The sequence below is a fragment of the Esox lucius genome, chromosome 9 (genome assembly GCF_011004845.1).
Source record: "Esox lucius isolate fEsoLuc1 chromosome 9, fEsoLuc1.pri, whole genome shotgun sequence".
NCBI classification, from domain to species: domain Eukaryota; kingdom Metazoa; phylum Chordata; class Actinopteri; order Esociformes; family Esocidae; genus Esox; species Esox lucius.
In genome coordinates, this window is record NC_047577.1 from 9,338,079 (window position 1) to 9,357,585 (window position 19,507).

Genomic DNA, 19,507 nt, shown 5'->3' on the forward strand with positions numbered 1-19,507 from the left:
ATGCCCAATTGGCACTAAGGGGCCTAAAGTGTGCCAAGAAAACATCCCCCACACCATTACACCACCACCACCAGCCTGCACAGTGGTAACAAGGCATGATGGATCCATGTTCTCATTCTGTTTACGCCAAATTCTGACTCTACCATCTGAATGTCTCAACAGAAATCGAGACTCATCAGACCAGGCAACATTCTTCCAGTCTTCAACTGTCCAATTTTGGTGAGGACGTGCAAATTGTAGCCTCTTTTTCCTATTTGTAGTGGAGATGAGTGGTACCCGGTGGGGTTTTCTGCTGTTGTAGCCCATCCGCCTCAATGTTGTGCGTGTTGTGGCTTCACAAATGCTTTGCTGCATGCCTCGGTTGTAACGAGTGGTTATTTCAGTCAAAGTTGCTCTTCTATCAGCTTAAATCAGTCGGCCCATTCTCCTCTGACTTCTAGCATCAACAAGGCATTTTCGCCCACAGGACTGCCGCATACTGGATGTTTTTCCCTTTTCACACCATTCTTTGTAATCCTAGAAATGTAAATTTTTAATCCTAGAAATGGATGTGCATGAAAATCACAGTAACTGAGCAGATTGTGAAATACTCAGACCATCCTGTCTGGCACCAACAACCATGCCACGCTCAAAATTGCTTAAATCACCTTTATTTCCCATTCTGACATTCAGTTTGGAGTTCAGGAGATTGTCTTGACCAGGACCACACCCCTAAATGCATTGAAGCAACTGCCATGTGATTGGTTGACTAGATAATTGCATTAATGAGACATTGAACAGGTGTTCCTAATAATCCTTTAGGTGAGTGTATATATATATGTGTTATTGTTAAATATATTTATATTTAACAATAATATTCCATGTTTATATCCAAAAACAAGAAGCCTTCCATGGATACCAGTGTGAGGGCATCTTGCCCGGGCCTACAGACAGTAAGATGATTCAGGAGACAAAGAAGAACCCAATGGCCCCATCTGGAAGGTTACATTTCTTGGTTGCACCTCGGGGTCATCAAGACCCCAAATCTCCATTTATATGCAACCTCCATGTCAGTAGCCTATTTGGACTGGCTGCCAGAACATGCAGTTTCATTGAAAGCAACCGACGAAAGAGCCTGGAGTTTGTTAAGCGGCGTTGGCCCTTACATTGGAACCGTGGACTACGGTCGGATGAAATGAAAACAGAGCTCTCTGGCCACACACAACAGATGTGGGTTTGTCTTTGAAACAAAGGATGGTTATACAGTAAAATATAGTGGTGGATCCTTTTTGTGGGGCTGTTATGCTTCCTCTGGTTTTGGGGCCATTGTTGAGGCCAATGACATCCCAAACACTTGAACAAGTACCAGGACATAATAGTAATCCTGACTTGGCCACAAGTACATCTTCTAGCGAAAGTAAAGACTTGAAGGATCTCAACCAATCTAGAGAAATTGTTCTAAGATCCATGTGTATATCCAATTTCATGAAAAAAATATGGAAAATATCCTTACTAGCGTTGCCCCAAGTACTTAAAAAAAGAGTGCTGTATTTGTACAGTTACTATCTGGGGAAATAAATGTATAATTTGAGAAATGTGTACATTTTGGTACACTTATCTCAGAAAGTCTCCATGTGTGCCTGCATAAGGGTGTCAAACACGATATCTCAAATATATATATGAATAATGCAGATTGGCTTAGAGATCCGGCCTTCGAAAAGTAATACAGATTTGCTGCGATTTTTCATCATTTTTGTGCGAAAATGCTTCTCCTCTGTCATTAAAAGGAAGGTCTCCACAAAAATGGAATAGCCGCATCTGTGTTCAACAGTAACTATCACTTTCAGACTACCAAAATGAGCTTTAGATCAATAACATTCATCTGGTTGCGGTCTGTCAGATAAATAAATCAGGCGAGAGTGCTATTTTTGCAACAAATGGGCTATACTTCGCAAACCCTATCAAGACTCAAGATCCTATATGCAATAATGTTCTTAAGTGATGACATCTGGCTCAGAAATGAAAGTCGTGCAAACCCACACTATGGACATCAAACAGCCGGCACAGTTAGAACATGGGTGAATGATGCGTCTAGTCAAGGAGATCTGACATTTAAAATATGATAGTAATTGGCTGGTGTCTTTTTTATGTTTGCAAAGCATACGTGCTACAAGTTGAAATTAATGAATACGACATCAAGAGACGCAGGGATTCCTTCTAAGCGTGTTATAATCCTTGAACGTGTAACTTAGCCTACCACTTCACAGCACTGAACTACTGACAGTGACAGACGTTTATGGCGATTCCAGTTTTGGCAATCATTGCAAATGTCGGGGTAATGTAAATACCTTTTAAATGCATCTTTCTGTCTGTCAATGAATTTGATTGAATTTCATCCATAGAGATAGTTGGAGGGCACTGCATAGAGAAAATAAATGCTATGAGTTTGTATGGGGGTAACGGATTTAAAAATGTTAACTACAGAATACGGCATCCTAAAAGGTTAAAAACCAATCCAAAGAGAGATCAGCATATGAATAATACAAATATTGATTCCTTTAACATGAAGTTGTTTATCAATGGTGCTGCCCACGCTGGAGCAGATGCTTACTGGAAATAATCTGTGACCTCTTTCCATCTCTATAAAATCTTTGCTTTTTTTTTTGTGTTCATCCTCCGCTACCCCTGTGGGCTTCCTGCCCCCATGTGGATATACAGTGAAACTGGAACATCATTTTACATCTGACTGCATTACTGCGTAGGGTACCGTCATTTGAGGAAATGGCTTACTCTGTGGTAGTTGGAATCTGATGGGCAAAGGAGACGATATGTCCATGCGCGTAATTAACCGGGGTGCCAGAGATGCGGTGGAACTCGGTCCCGCGAAAGGGGGGGGGGGGGGGTGTTATATTCTGTTATCGTTATCAGAAGCCAGTAGGCCTACATCTACGGCAGGATTGGCTTCACATGCGTATATATCGGTCCATAAGTGTTGTAGCCGGGGTTTTGTAGCCCGTTGCACTCTTGTACCCGGGCCCGGCGTCATGTCCTTACATTTTACAGACGAAGGGGATAAGATTAATTGCACTTTTGAGCATGGACCAAGGGTGATAAAGGATGCCGATGGGACAACACACCCGTCGACATCCTTGGTTCATATTAGCGGAGGAAGAATGTTGACATGGCAACAATAGTTAATGGTGTTTCCGTGGCTGAGGTGGTGATAAAAACATTTATATTTTGTTGATTCATTTGAGTTATTGCCATATGCACAAATTGGCACATAGATTACACAGTACCCCATCTTCGGGGACCCTTATTTTGGCTTGACTGCGCCACTTCCTTGAAATCCATGAATGCGTCTTTAACTTGACGTGTTGTTAAATCAACTGCACAAAAATGAAACAGAACCAAAATCAACCATTGGAGAAATTAACATATGGTGAAATGGGGTGGAAAATGTGGATGCACAGATGAGTGAACAACTTCTATGTTTAAAGCTTGTGTTATACAAACACGAGATTACTTCCTGAAAGCATCTGCCCTCCTCAAAGCAACTAAACATTATCTACCTTTACTAATCAGTCATCCTAGAGTTTGCAGCCTTAAGGTTAAGAATTAATCAGTTTTTTTTTATCATGACCCCATTTTTGTCGGTGTCCTCTAAACAGCCATTGGGCATTAAAATATAGTGCTAGCAGAACAAGGTTCTACATATTCAATCTTGGGAAACATCAAAATGTGTGACACAAAGGCTATAAGAAACAAACATTTAAAATATCGATTCTAACAGAGGGTGTCAAATTGCAAAATAACTTATGACAATGCAGAAAATCCTTTCAGGTTTAGGCTTTAAAACTAAAATAACTCCTGTAACACCATGCAAGCCACATGCCACGGTAATAAAATTCACCGTTTCCCCACAAATCACAATCACACCTTTTTCGTCAAAAAAAGAAATCTGTTTTTTTTTTTGCGACAAGAGCAATTGATTTTCAGCAAGCTCATGTGATGATAATGCCGAATGTCCTGATAACAAAATTTGTAATATTTATTGTCTTTCGTGATATTCGAAATGTCATACAACAAATCTCCACATGATGACGCTACGATAAAGGAAATGTTGTTTCTTTTATCGTGGGACACATTTATGTTCCCTCAAATATCTTGTAAGGTCAGTGTCAGTGGAGTCGATCTATATTCATAATAAAATGTAAGTTATACAGTCAACATCTGATTTACGTAAGTTCAGAAATCCCATTTTTGCAGCACGTTTTAAATGATAATCAATTTATTGTAAGGCAAGTGCGCAATGTTCAGGTCCATGAGTGCATCAAAGTTACAATAGTTCCGTCCAACATGGCGTCTCAGCGTCGGCAACGGATGCAAAGCGTAAGATAAAATGATTTGTAATTTTAATATAAGTGCATATTTATAATAAACGTGAGTTACATACATTACTAGAATGCATTAATTTATCCATACTACAGGTACTGTAGTCAATCATCCGTTTTGGGGTGCCAAGCAGCATCCAAAACTGCATTAGCTAGCCAGGAAGCTAGTATAACGACGAGGCTAAAAACATTGTTGGCTAAATTCATTTGCGTTCTTTATACCACACTTCAAGTGCGTTTTAACAACTTATTATATACCAGCAACTGTATTTCGGGTTAAGGTTCTTGTATATTCGATGATGTACACACAATCGACACTTCATTAGAATTATGTTACTAGCTAACACGTTAACTAACTAGCTACAGTACTGTCACTGATTACAGTACTGACTACTGTACATTAGCTCCGGTCCAGACCCGCGTCCTTTAACTGCGCTTGCTTGGACTGTAGGGCACCGAGTCGTTTTAAGTGATTGGCTTCAGTATACTATAATTCACATACGATTTTGTCACAGCACCGCCATAACATCCTTAAAAAACAACTTTAGGCAATTTTCGTTTTCAAATGTGAATTTGTATTTCGTCAGTTGTTCCACAGGCATGAGCCGGACGCCTTGCACCAGAGCTAGTCCGCTAGCTAGGTTTCTTGCAGACATTTTTTCTTTACTAGCTACTGTAGTAGTAGTGGGGTTGTTAAACTGGTACGTATGTAATTTGGCCAAAAACAAATACATACCCTTTCTCACACTTCATAAATATTTCAAAAGACTAACAATACATTTGAATCCCAGGGTCAACAATAGTACGAACGCTTCACAAGTCAATACATTAAATTAGCATTAGCAAACATACTAATAAACTGTTAAGAATTAGAACTAGGCGATATGTCTAAAAATGTAATCACATTGTTGTATTTTTTCATTCAATAAACTTCGTGTTCAAACTAGCGTATTAAATCAATTTATTATGAGTACATTGCAGTGAGATAAAGCACTGCAGTGTTTTCAGGTAGACACTGCCTGACAACATTGCAATGTGTTATTGAGTTGTGTCACACACAACCAAATAAAGGTAAATACAGGGCGGGAGAGCTATTCCACAAACAAATATGGCACATTTAGTAATTTAGCAGAGGCTCTGATCCAGAGTGACTTACATTTTAAAAGACAAAACTAGTAGTAAGTGCATTCTCATCAATCAATTAGTTATCATTAAAGGTCAGTGCTGGAAAGAAGACCATAACATAATAAAGCTAAGACATAGAAATTTAAAAGACGAACAGATAAGCAGAGGTGGTGCCAGTGGGGTTATTTTAAGTACATTTTGAAAGTGCTTTCCCACAATAACTAAAAACTGTTAAGACAGTTTGGGGAGAGTGGGTGGTTAAAAGTATTTTTGAAAACCCACAAGATCAGTTATTTTTTATTGTTAGGAATTGTTTGACCAAACGTGTGAACCACACTGACATGTGGGTCTGTGTTTCTAATTCAACTGCGGTTCAACAAAGTTGGAGTAATGTGAATGTCGTGTTGATTAGATAGTTGCAGGTAGTGGTCTGGGCGCCGTTAATACTTCTCAGGTTTGTTTGTGACAGTTTGCAGTGGAAAAAACTGAATTTCTCTTTAGAATTGTATCGCTACCTAGTCTTACTCATACCAGTAGGTTTTGGTTGGCCTGTTGGAGACCCCGGGTCTTGCTTGCGCGCATGTTTGGAGAGTGTGCAAAAAGGTAGCAGGAATATACGGGTAGCAGGAATTTGATAGTCATTTCGCAACCCAGTTTCCAAGTTATGGCCTGGGGTGGGAGTTGTGCAGGTTCCTGTCGGTTACGAACTTGACTCACTGTTGCTGCAAGCCTGCCATGCAGTAGCATGAAGAACAGTTTGTGGCTTGGCTGCTTGTGTCCATGTGACTTCCTTCTCTGACACCGCCTGGAATTGAGCTGGCTGAAAGCTTGGACCCGGTGAGGAACTTAGCCCGCACCACAGTTTGTAGTGGAATTCCTAGCCAGTAGGCCGGCGCTGGCTCTGGATTGCATCCCAGGGAAAATAACGAGCCGCTATTGGCCAACCTCAGTTTGTGAATGGCTTCCAATTGGGACGTAGGTAGTTCAGCGCAAGAGGATGTCCCCGCCTACCTGGAGGTGGCATTACCCGTTGCTATGCTACAGTCTGAGCTCACGCTCAAGTCTCGGTTTGGTGACTGACTGAGACCAGGGTTCCTCTGGGTTGTCTCTGTTATGAAGTAGCTGGCCGGCTGTGGCTAATTTGAATGGTTGACCGGAAGGTCTGAACGCTAAAACATAGAATTAGGCTGCATGAGTTGCGGGGCTGCGAAATGCCAGAGACCTTGTTTGAATGATATTAGAGAATTTGAGCACAAATCACGCTATTGATACTGTTATTCTGATACTTTTATTGCTATTTCGTGTTGAAAACATTGCGCAACATACAGAAGGACTGCTGCCACGGGACTAGAGAGCCATGGGAACATTCAAGTGCTGAAAACAAATCCCCCCTCCCCCATTAAAACCGAAGATCAACCTATAAAGAACTGTCGGCACAGCAAACTAGTGCAGGAGGGACATTGCGGTATCGTCAGATTTGCATTTATGTCATCCAAAATAATATAGAAATATGAGTGTGACCCCCCCCCCCAACACACACAAACACACGTCAGCTTTTATTAGCCTCTCTACACCTGACAAACTGCCTAACCCCACTCTTCATTATTCATCACGGACAGAGTGACCATCAGAGCTGGACAGATGACCTACCACTGTGTCAGATGTGCGGAGTTGGCACCGCCCCCAATTGTACCTACGGACCAGATGGGAAAGGAACCCAGAGCCACCCAAATGAGGACGGGCACTTCCGGTTCAGGTAACTGAGACTCAGCCTGTTTTTTCAAAGGTTTCCTCTGTGGATTCTGGATATGATTAAATGCATGAAATAGCAGCGGAGCGCATAGGACTGAATTTATTTGAGTGGGCATTAAATCGTATTTTCCCCCGAATGAGCAGTGGTAGACGCGCAATCCGAACAGTGGCGTTGCACTGACTTGCAGCGCATTAAATTAAAGTGCACTCTGCTGCATTGTGTTTGGATTTCACTTTCACCTCCCCTTTTAATGCAGATTAGCTGCTGGTCGCAATTCAAGTAGGAAATAAAATATAGCTGACACATTACGGTAATGGGGCGCTGTGTCGTTGTTTTCCCCAGTGGTCCGTTACATATTGATTGACTGTTGTGACAGCGCTATGCTCTGCGTTACTGTAAGGTCACATTGCCGAGCGGAGCACAGGAGCAGAAATCTTTTCATTTGGAATACAAATGTAAGAGGACCCAGCACTTCTGTTGAAGAAGGAAACGGCTAAACAAGTCCTTAGCGCTCACAAGCAAATGTTATTTGCGGCGGTGTAGTGATGTAGTGAGTTTCTGGTGATTATTAACTGTAGGCTTTCATGTAGAGCAAAGCGGGTTAAAGTATGTACAGTGCCGTTATCTCTTCCTTTAGCATCCCGGGTGGTGTCATGCGCACACCTGTCACCTGTGACCCACATTTGAGAAGACGTTTCAATGTGGTCGGGTAGTTTTCTAGCAGCCTCAGTGAAATGCACAGGAATGGGGAATGGTGTTGCGCGTGACAGGCAGGACTACTGTCTCTTCCCTAAAAAGCCTAATCCCTTGGGGATCTCTGTCACGGTCTGGTAGGGCAGCCTGAGAGCGAGCACATGCCATTTGATAATCTGATTTAAAAAAATATATATATATATATATTGCATCAACATTATGTGCCTGTTACTCAGGCCTATACAGGACTACACGTGCTGTTTCTTAAAGTATCTACACCAAAATCTCAGAAACAACCCGTTGGCCGACAGGATGAAGCAGTTGTGACGGCTACAATGCCAATTAACAGAGAGTTTTTGGGCGACTGTGATGGATACAGTTGAAAACCAGTAAAGAAGACGTTATTCCAACGTTACTGTAGCCTACATCATGATCCACTGTGTTGATAGATTTGAGTAAAGCCGGTTGAAGAATGCTGACACCGCAATTTGCATGCGATAGCGGCGCTCTACCTTAAGCCGGATTGGCAATGTAGGATCCCATTGCGACTTGAGTTTCACTGGACAGACGGCTTTCCTGTTCCTTTTTTAGTTTGAAGCGTTCACAACCGTGAATGTGTAGATATTTTTCAGTGGACATCTTCGCATGTTTGGAGATCTATCTGAGGCAGACAACGCACAAGCAGGGTTGTCACTCAAGTGCTACGGTGTCCAGTTCACACACACTTTCTAGGAATATTGACTAAATACACGAGTTGTCTCTCTTCTGTCCAACCAGAGGCAGTGTTGGCAATTTCTGGGCTGGTGTGTTTGATGGAATCTGACATCAGACCAATCAAACGTGAACTGGCTTTTCTGGTTTGGACCAATCCGATTAGTGGTTTTTGTCCTTCCCTTCAGCAGCGAGGATGGCTTGTACCTGTATGGTGTGTTTAACGGTTTCGATGGAAGCAGAGTGTCCAGCTTTGTGTCCCAGTGCCTTACAGCAGAACTACTACTGGGACAGCTCAACTCCACACAAACTGACACAGATGTCCGCAGAATCCTGACGCAGGTCTGTCGTGTGTGTGTGTGTGTGTGTGTGTGTGTGTGTGTGTGTGTGTGTGTGTGTGTGTGTGTGTGTGTGTGTGCGTGCGCGCGTGATGTACACTTTCGTGTTTTCAAGTTAGCCTGTCTGTCTGTCTTGCCCCAAAGTAATTCATACGTTGTCATAACTGACTGCATCAGTAGGGTCAACAATAGAAACATTTCTCCTGTTGTTTCTCATAGGCGTTTGACGTTGTGGAGAAGAGTTACTTTGACACTATCATGGACGCCCTGGCTGAGAAGGCTAGTCTTCAGTCTCAACTACCTGAGGTAAGCATGATACCCCCCCCACCCACGCGTGTACACGCACTCACACACACACACACACACACACACACACACTACAGTCTCAGTGTTGCACGTTAGCCTTCAATCATTTGAATTCCCGACTCTCATAGATGATTGAACTAAGAATCACAGCACTTTACCCTGTTATAGTTTCCATGGCAACCGTGGTTGTAATGTTTGGCATAGTGTCAGGCTGTGACGGTAATTGAATAATAAGACCGTGTAGCCAACGTCTGAAGTGACGACAGTCATGAAAAGATGATCGCTGTCAAATTATGTATGTTCATTTTTAGGTTTAAAATGTCTTTAATCGACTTCACCGCGCTTGTGCAGAGGTCTGAGTCGCCCCTTCATAGCACCAAGCGGTCCACCGTATTCTAGATTCGAGACTCGACTGTGTGATTAGCTGACATTAGCTGAGGCATTGTCAGCATGGATCTGACCCAAGGACTCCGCCCTGATGTTCAGCTCTCCCGAATCGGTTGTTGCCTTGACACAGGGCTGCGTGGATTTGATGAGTTGGTGATGCGAGGGGGAAAAAAAACTTTAATAGTTAAATAAAATGTTTCTTATTCAATGAATTGTTCAGCTAAATTCACCTGTCTGTCAGGCCCTCTACAGAGTGATCTTGGTTAAACCTACCGCCTAAACATATTAGAAAGTTGCGATCAGGAATCTAGACATCAGACGTTTAGTCAGTTTGAACAAGCCTTCCTGAACCTTTTTTCCCCTCCTCGCTCTCCCGTTCACCTCCTGCCTTTTCTCCCGCCCTCCCAGGGAGTGCCGTTCCACCAGCTGTCTCCCCAGAGTCAGAAGATGTCTGAGAGACTAAAGGAACTGGAGCAGGAGGTGTCTGGAGGAGCCATGGCTGTGGTGGCGTTGATACTCAACAGCAGGCTCTACATCGCCAACGTGGGTAGGTAACAGACAGACACGGGCGCACACAGCGACGCCGAACCGCGCTCGTCTCGGCTTTGAACGCCGGCACTTTGATACAAAGACGGCGAGCTTTTAAGCGCTCTGTCGGCTTTCGTTCGTGTCGAGTACCAGGGGAACCGTTTAAAGACGACCGCACGTTCTCCCCTCGCGTTAGGGAACCGTACAATGTTTTGATAGATTCACAGAATGTGTGTTAACATAGTGACATGTAAGGTATTTAGTCCTGTTTTCCTGGAGCACAAAGAACACATCCGACCTGAGAGCATACACAGTGGTTGGATGCAGTTGTATTTCCAATGTAAATGAATCGTACATTATGTGGTCATTTGAAATATTCTGTACATCCCCTGGAAAGTGCTCCTTTTATTGGGGGGAGATTTAATCTAAATTCCAACCCTATTGATTGAGGAAGGGAACCCAATTTACCAAATGTGAACTTTGAAACCCTTTATGCAAATAAAATGAATAGAAATGCAATTTCCTTTTTGTGAAAAAGTTAGTACACCCCTACCTTTATCATCACATAAAATGGCTAAAAGTTAAAGAAGGTGCCCCAAAACAAATGTTAATTATAAGAAAATCATGAAAGAGTATGTTAAATGAGTAACTTTAACGAAGAGGGTGGAGCTTCCACTAAGATTGGAAACGTTGTCTGATTTGGTCTTAACCATATGGGTGTGCGGAAAAACCTCATGCCAAGATCAAAAGACCTATCTGAAGCCTTGAGAAGAAAGTTTCTTGACGCCAATTAGTCTGGAAGGGGTTTCAAAGCCATTTCCAAGCGGGTACATCAGTCCCCTATCCACCTTTCACCTACAGTTGGAGACATTTCCAGATCAGGACGACTTATGTCAGTCTACACAGGCTGCAAGGTGATCACAGGAAACTCCAAAAACTGCAGTTTAACATCAGGGCATCTGAAGGCCTCTCCAAGTGCCCGTTGCACATCGGAACGGAGCAACCCGAGGATTAACTGGTATTAAATCAGATACTGTGATTGGAGCGATCACAACGTCAGCTGATGCGTCGCTGACCAATGACCCCCTCAGGGTTCCTGTCTGACCTGGCCTTGCTGATTTCAGGTGCTACCTTGATTCTGAATAATCCTGGTGAGTTATGGTAAACGACTCACCGTTGGCCAAAAAACTGAACAGGGGACCTAAAAGGCTCCCCGTCATCACTGATAGTGAGTAGTTAGCCATTCTCCCGGGTAACTTTTCCACCGAGGTCGGCCATGAAAGAGGTATCAAACACAATACGGTTATTTCTAAAAGACCGTTAAAATACAAAACAAATACATCGATGTGTAGATGGCGTGAGACACGCACTGTGCAGTGAGAAATGCAGACGAGGAAAACGCAGAACTGTCATCCTCCAGGTTCCGATTTCAAATCGGTGACCTTTTTTCGAAACGCACGTGTTCCAATTACATGTGCCGCTGTGATTCAAAGCACATGTTAGAAATGAAGTGCAGAAACACACATGTTAGAAATGATACCCTGCATGCCAGCGTGTCTCATTCAACCCTCCTGCCCCGCGACGCGTCCCTGAAACAACAGCTGTGTCTCTGGCCCCGCCCCGGGCCCCGCCCCCCCAGCCCGGAGAGCAGAGACGGAGGGGAAAAAACAACAGCTCCGACCCCGCCCCCCCCCCCCCCCCCCCCCCCCCCCCCCGCCTGGAGAGTGGAGACAGGGGGAAAAACAACATTTCTATGTAATTTCATAAGAGTGTAGAAGCCAGACCACTCCGGTTGGAAATGAGAATTATAGCCAAGAGCCAGAAAGAGATTTCTGAAATGAAACACGCACACCCAGACATTCCCCGCGGAGGGGCGTCTTACAACCAGACCCGGTTTCATAATCATTTCTCATCGGTTTATCACAATAGGTTTTGTATGCTCTTTCCTGACCATTCCGCCCAGACGTCTGTGTGTCTTTGTGTGTCTGTCTGTGTGTGGCTGTGAGCGCGTTCTGGCAGGCACTTGTTTGACCGTGTGTGTGTTGGAGCGTGTGTGTGTATCTCTCTCTCTCTCTCTCTCTCTCTCTCTCTCTCTCTCTCTCTCTCTCTCTCTCTCTCTCTCTCTCTCTCTCTCTCTCTCTCTCTCTCTCTCTCTCTCTCTCTCTCTCTCTCTCTCTCTCTCTCTCTCTCTCTCTCTCTCTCTCTCTCTCTCTCTCTCTCTCTCTCTCTCTCTCTCTCTCTCTCTCTCTCTCTCTCTCTCTCTCTCTCTCTCTCTCTCTCTCTCTCTCTCTCTCTCTCTCTCTCTCTCTCTCTCTCTCTCTCTCTCTCTCTCTCTCTCTCTCTCTCTCTCTCTCTCTCTCTCTCTCTCTCTCTCTCTCTCTCTCTCTCTCTCTCTCTCTCTCTCTCTCTCTCTCTCTCTCTCTCTCTCTCTCTCTCTCTCTCTCTCTCTCTCTCTCTCTCTCTCTCTCTCTCTCTCTCTCTCTCTCTCTCTCTCTCTCTCTCTCTCTCTCTCTCTCTCTCTCTCTCTCTCTCTCTCTCTCTCTCTCTCTCTCTCTCTCTCTCTCTCTCTCTCTCTCTCTCTCTCTCTCTCTCTCTCTCTCTCTCTCTCTCTCTCTCTCTCTCTCTCTCTCTCTCTCTCTCTCTCTCTCTCTCTCTCTCTCTCTCTCTCTCTCTCTCTCTCTCTCTCTCTCTCTCTCTCTCTCTCTCTCTCTCTCTCTCTCTCTCTCTCTCTCTCTCTCTCTCTCTCTCTCTCTCTCTCAATGGGCCATCCATCTATAAATGTAATGGATCTTTTACACCAACCATTGGGGGTCCTTCTTCTCCATGGGTAGCCGTCTCGCTGCCTGTCTGTAATTGTGATTCCGTAGCCGAATACAACATGAAGAGGGGACTGTAGGGGAAAAGGGCTTGGGGGATTTTCAAGGGGTACAATAAGAGCAGAAATAACGTATTTTGGGGGACAAAAGGTTGTCCATTAAAGGGGTGATGAATGGAATAGAAAGAAAAAAGTAAAGCAGGAGAATGTTCAGTCTTTACCAGCTGTCTAGAGTCCTGAAAAGATGACCTTGAAAACGAAATGGAACCATTACAGAAGTAAATAATTTACAGCCATGGAGGGACATAAAAAGTTTCTGACCGATTTATGGCTGTGTGGTCTTAGTTCTGGTCAGGTTATATTTCTGCTTTTTACTGATTTGATGGTTGATAGTGGTTGGGGAATCATTGCCAGGGATACATAACGAGTCCTTGTTCTACCAAACCAAGCTAATATCTACCTACATAAAACTGTTATGCTAACCAAGCTAATATCCACCAACATAAAACCATTATTCCAACCAAGCTAATATCCACAAACCTAAAACCCTTATACCAACCAAGTAAATATCCACTAACATAAAAAAGCTTATGCAGAGCAAGTGTTAGGATATCCACTTACATAAAATCTATTATTCTAACCAAGCTAGTAACCTCCAGCATAACGTTTTAATGATTCTATATAACAATTTGGAACTGTTTAAGTACAATTGATTGTACATGATTTGGAAATGCACACAGCTTTCTATGTAAGGTCCCACACTTCACCGTGCATGCCAGAGGAAAAAAAAAACAAGCCATAAACCAAGGAACTCTCTTTGTAGACCTCAGAATTTAGTTGAGGCATAGATCTGTGGTAGGTTATAAACATTAATGCTATAGCATTTAAAGTTCCCTGGACACAGTGGGCTCCATCATTGTGAAATGGAAGAGGTTTGGAACCGTCAAGATTCTACTTAGAGCTGGCTGTACAGCCAATCTATCTAAGAGGGCAAGAAGGGCCTTGGTCAGCGAGGTGGCCAAGAACCCAACAGAACTTTCTCTGCAGAGATGGAAGAATCTGAAAGAAAGACGTCAAGTGCTACGTCTGGTGAAAACAAGGCACCTCATTACCTGGCTAATACCTTCTCAACGGTGAACCACGATGTTCGTAGTATCGTCGGGATGCTTATCAGAGCCAGGGAACGGGAGATGAATGGAGCGAAGTACAGAGTGGTCCTTTAAGAGCTTGATTCAGAGAGAACGGGACTTCATACTAGGGTCGAAGATGTATCTTTTTGTATGACAAAGAAACACAGCCGGGACAAGTCTGTTAAAATCGTTGAGTGGCCTGAACTGGAACCCCACTGAACATCTGTGGGGAGACCTGAAGGTCACAGTTCAACAATGCTCGCCGTACAGTCTGACAGAGCTTAAGAGAAGCTGCAAAGAAGAATGGGAGAAATCCAGGAAATCTGTGCAAAGGAAATCCTTTCAAAGCTAGTAGAAACATACCCAAGAAGACTTAAAACAGTGATTGCTGCTAAACACTGTTTATGCAATAATTGTGCAATTTTCACAAATGTCTATAACCATATTTTTGCTTGATCATTGTGTGTGTGTGTGTGTGGACGGCACAACAAAAACGAGGAGAAAGTGAATGGTTCAGAAAACTTTTTAAAGCATTGCGAGTTGTTGTCTAGCAGTTGTTTCATGGCCATGCTGTTGGTTCTAGGTTGTGTGTTCTAGCTGGGCCCTGGTGTGTAAGTCCTCTAGGAGGTGGACATCATATTGTTGTGGTTGTGTTCTGACACAGTGGTCCCCCGAACCTCTCCTGGGGTTCCCCCAGCCATGTCACAGTTCAGCTGCAGCCCTGAACTTGCTCGCCTGAATTCATGATTAGTTAACACGTTGATTCAGGCGTGCCTGGCTCTGAAGTAAATCGAACACGTGGAATGGCTTGAGCCACCGGGAGAGGTTTGAGAATCGCTGGTTTAATGTTTGCGTCCGGGTTCGATTGCGGTCCAGGAACCAACCGGGCCCTGCTGTGTAAGTCGGCCAGCGACGGGCAGAACCAGGTGCTCCAGATCGGACGGCCCCACACTACAGAAAACGAGGACGAGCTTCAGAGACTGGCCGGGCTGGGTGAGAGTCCACACACACAACACACACTCATAAGATGGACCGAGGAGACTAGGTGGAACAGACGCTACCATTCTGTCCCTCCTCCATCTTCATCCTCTCCTCTCTTCCAGGTCTGGACGTGTCTCGACTGCGTCAAGCTGGTGTGATCGCTGGTCAGAGCAGTACCAGGAGAATCGGCGACTACCGGGTTAAATACAACTACACAGACATAGACCTTCTCAGGTGATCACAGACATAGACCTGCTCAGGTGATCACAGACATAGACCCGCTCAGGTGATCACAGACATAGACCCGCTCAGGTGATCACAGACATAGACCCGCTCAGGTGATCACAGACATAGACCCGCTCAGCTGATCACAGACATAGACCCGCTCAGGTGATCACAGACACAGACAGTGATTATGTTGTTTGTGGAGGCCTGCACCAGGCCTAGAATCAAGGAGCTGAGGACCTCGAAATTACGTTAACCACACACACGCACACGCCTAGAACTCTACATGCCCAGTGTCTCTGTTTTACTCTCTGAGTGCCGGGACTTCAAGTGGAAAAACACTCCTGATAAATATTTGGTTGCATTCTATGTGAAGTTAACATCCTGTCTTTCTATGATTATGTGAAAATGTCTTCTCTGTGCCCACCCACTAAATATTAGTGCGGCCAAGAGCAAGCCAATCATAGCAGAGCCAGAGATCCAAGCCAGCCAACCATTAGAAGGTGTGACGGGCTTTCTGCTGCTCATGTCAGAGGGGCTTATTAAAGCACTGGAGGCCGCCCATGGGCCAGAACAAGCCAATCAGGTGGGTCTGTTCATGTAACTCATCAACTACTAGACTAATCTGTCAGCTTTGTTTCAGAAGTTGCTCAACATACCAGTAGTTCACCATCCCCCCCTTCCCTACTGTGTCATCCCTTATCCTCTCCCCCCTGACCTTCATCCCTTTTTCTCTAGCTCTCTCCCCTGACCTTCATCCCTTTTTCTGTAACTCTCCCCCCTGACCTTCATCCCTTTTTCTCTAACTCTCCCCCCTGACCTTCATCCCTTTTTCTCTAACTCTCCCCCTGACCTTCATCCCTTTTTCTCTAACTCTCCCCCCTGACCTTCATCCCTTTTTCTCTAACTCTCCCCCCTGACCTTCATCCCTTTTTCTCTCTCTCAGCGCACTGGCCTTCATCCCTTTTTCTCTCTCTCAGCGCACTGGCCTTCATCCCTTTTTCTCTCTCTCAGCGCACTGGCCTTCATCCCTTTTTCTCTTTTTCCCTCTGGCCGTCCCATACCACCCTCCCAGCCTTCAATCTTTTCTCTCCTCGGTCCTCATAACCTGCTGTCTGCCCCCCCCCCCCATTCTAGGAGATGGTAGCCATGGTAGCGGCAGAGCTAGCCCAGCAGGGCAGTCTGGAGGCCGTGGCCCAGTCGGTGGTGGAGCGGGTCAAACGGCTGCACCACGATGTGTACGCGTCCGGGAGACAGAGGGCCGCCGCGTGCTCCCGGCACGAAGACATGACCCTGCTGATACGCACACTCAACTACACACTGGCGGACGGGGCGCTCACACCCACGCAGGGTGTGTAGACACACACACACACACACACACACACACACACCCTCATCCGTCATTAAGACGTGCCTGTCTCTCTCGGTGTGTGTTTGGTCCAGGGGGTCGTATTTACCCAGTGTCGGTGCCATACTCCAACTGCCCCAGCAGCACCAGTAAGACCAGCGTCACCCTCTCCCTGGTCATGCCCTCTCAGGGTGGCACCCTGACCAATGGCACCAACACAGCCTCCAACCTGGACGAGGGCACCAACACGGCCTCCACCCTGGACGAGGGCACCCCTACACCGGGGTACATTTCCTGGGTTTGAATGACATGGGGGGGGGGGGTGATGTTCCGCTCTGGTCCGTTCTCAGTGGGTTCCAATGCCAGTGGGGTTTTATTCCCAGAGACCCATTTCCTGTACTTGTTTGGGCGAGCACAGGAAATGGTCATGCAGTAATGATCATGTTGTTTAAGGCTTGTGCATGCAGCTTCTGGGTCAGTCATTCATTCTACCCGTCATCTTCCTCCTCATTCCTCCCGTCATCTTCCTCCTCATTCCTCCCGTCATCTTCCTCCTCATTCCTCCCCTCATCTTCCTCCTCATTCCTCCCCTCATCTTCCTCCTCATTCCTCCCCTCATCTTCCTCATTATTTTCCTTCTCATTCCACTTCCTGTCATCCTGACATCCTCCTAATTTCCCATCCCTCTCGTCCGCTTGCCTCTCTCTCTGCCGTCTTCATTCTCTGAATCGTCCCCCTGGTGTCTCCACCGACGTGTTCCATTCCATCTCCCATCTCTCCCTCCCTCCCCGCCGTCACCCCTCTAGCCAACCCCGTCCGTGCAACGCCGTGCGCTGTTCTTCCCTTGACATCCTACAGTCCCTGAACAAGCCCTTTCTCTCCCCTCTTCCCCCTCGCCCCCTCTCGCCAATCCTGTCCCCCGTCCTTACCCCCGACCCCCCCTGCAGACAGAGCCCCACTGCCACCCTGCAGTCCGGCACCAACACCCAGGCCACTCAAAGCTCCAGCTCCTCCTCAGGGGACGGCGGCAGCCTGTTCAGGTGGGTGGAAGGAGAAACTCGACTCGCCTCTTCCCGAGAGAAACTCAACTCGCCTCCGTCCTCATGCCTGAAGTTGTCCTCTGTCCTTTTTCGCTCCAGGCAGAGGGGTAGCCAGGCGTCCCAGCCGGACGAGACCGGCCGCGTCCCTCCCTACGTGGACTTCACCCAGTTCTACCGCCTGTGGGGCTCGGACCACAGCGACGTCCTGGGGTCACAGGGGTCGTCGGCTGGGCTGGGACCCCAGTGAGGTGAAAGTCAGTCGTGTCTTGGATGCAGAAGCACGAAGTAACTCGAGGACATGAGGGGTTGGGCGGGGGGGGGGTTGTTGTCGGTGGGGATGAGATCCTCCATCCACGTTCATTGTGCTCTTTAAAACTGATGGGCTGCCACAGAGGCGGACGGTGTGGGCGACCCCCTGATCTGCCTGAGTGGACTTCACTGCTTACACCCGTGTGGGATAGACCAGAGCTCCTGTGTTTCGGCTGCAGGGGGGCGCAGGGAAGGAAGGGAGGGAGGGCGATGGATCCGTGGTTAAGGGCTGTGTACAGCTTGACGGGAAAGAGCCGTCGAGTGGATGGAGCTCACCATGATGTTCTTGTACCTCTTTTTCGCTCTCTTCACCTTCACTCCCTCTCTTTACAAGTTGGGTAAGGAGGGCAGGTGATCGGATGACATGTGGCTAGTTGGTTTTATAGTCATAAAATCATCTTACGATTATTTTAAGTATGGTTGTAATATGTGTGCTTCCCGTTTAGGGTCAATTTCATTTAAATTCCACCAGGTTTAGACAGTTTTTCATTCCAGTTCCAAAATGTTCCTACTAGGTTTGAAGAGAATCTGTGTGTTTCCTGATTGGGCTGAAATTGAAATGGACTTCAACCCCAACCTGGACTTATAAATGTTTGGGTATGCTTTATAAATGATGTCTGTATGTTTTGTCTGTTTGGAAGTAGTGCCTTGTAAAAGTAAACTATAGAACAAAAGTTAACTTCTGTGACGTCTTTGGGATCTTTTCGACTTCAAAGTCTTTTTAATTTCTAGTGTTATCTTTTTTCCTGGACAGCGGTTGAAAAAGTTGCGGAAATGTTGTTACATTTCACCCAAATAAGTAAATCTAATTAACTGATCTTAGGCTGTGTTGAAGCTGCCCAATTCTGATGTTTTGCCAAAATGTTCAAAACGCAAACCTAATTATTAATTATTATGAACTAGAGAGGAACTGTCTTCAAGGTTCCTAGTTTAAATTGAGTGCACTGGGGCAAAACTTTATCGGACTGTCTTTCAACGAGCCACTAGACAGACCTGTTTGTGCATATGTCCTAATGCCTTCTCACACTTCAAATGCAACTGTTCTGTCAGACAATTTTTTTTTTTTAGTAAAGTAGCCTAAGGCTTATTTGTGTCAATTATTCTGAGGAAAAGGAAGTAACTATACCCTTTGACAAGTGTATTGTTTTGCTAGCAAATAGCACCAAAGAAATTTTAAACAACATGCCAAACAAAATAAATCTCCTGGAAGTACCGTTCAAATGTTTGGGGTCACTTTTAAATGTCCTTGGCTTATCATTTTAATAGGCTTATTGATCATAAGAAAACCCTTTTGCGATTTTGATAGCACGGCTGAAGAATTGTGGGCTGATTAAAGAAGCAAGAAAACTGGCCTTCTTTACACTTGTGCAGTATCTTCAGCATCATTGTTTGGGAGTTCGATTACAGGCTCAAGGAAGTTTCTCCTGAAACTCATCAGTCTATTC

At 45.3% G+C, this 19,507-nt stretch overlaps 1 protein-coding gene across 3 annotated transcripts; it reads left to right on the forward strand.

Moving 5' to 3' along the window:
- Positions 1-4,109: 4,109 nt before the first annotated feature.
- Positions 4,110-19,149, forward strand: tab1 (TGF-beta activated kinase 1/MAP3K7 binding protein 1). 3 transcript variants are annotated; one of them, XM_010905487.4, is made up of 12 exons: positions 4,110-4,192; positions 7,118-7,254; positions 8,844-8,997; positions 9,213-9,299; positions 10,095-10,233; positions 15,036-15,152; positions 15,263-15,374; positions 15,807-15,951; positions 16,503-16,716; positions 16,809-16,998; positions 17,661-17,753; positions 17,853-19,149. In XM_010905487.4, exons 2-12 carry the CDS (start codon positions 7,160-7,162, stop codon positions 17,998-18,000), a joined length of 1,494 nt encoding a protein of 497 aa, XP_010903789.1. In that variant the 5' UTR covers positions 4,110-4,192; positions 7,118-7,159; the 3' UTR covers positions 18,001-19,149. The 3 variants fall into 3 exon arrangements, with proteins under 3 accessions (XP_010903789.1, XP_010903787.1, XP_010903788.1); XM_010905485.4 differs by lacking the exon at positions 4,110-4,192 and adding an exon at positions 4,253-4,371; XM_010905486.4 differs by lacking the exon at positions 4,110-4,192 and adding an exon at positions 4,267-4,371 and having other exon boundaries at positions 8,847-8,997.
- The last annotated feature ends 358 nt before the right edge of the window (positions 19,150-19,507 follow it).

Excerpts from the sequence above, each read along its gene's own strand:
- tab1 (XM_010905485.4), top strand. The coding sequence starts at position 4,339 with ATGGCGTCTCAGCGTCGGCAACGGATGCAAAGC. Across the intron at positions 8,998-9,212 it reads TCCGCAGAATCCTGACGCAG|GCGTTTGACGTTGTGGAGAA; the intron begins GTCTGTCGTGTG and ends TGTTTCTCATAG. Across the intron at positions 9,300-10,094 it reads TTCAGTCTCAACTACCTGAG|GGAGTGCCGTTCCACCAGCT; the intron begins GTAAGCATGATA and ends CCGCCCTCCCAG.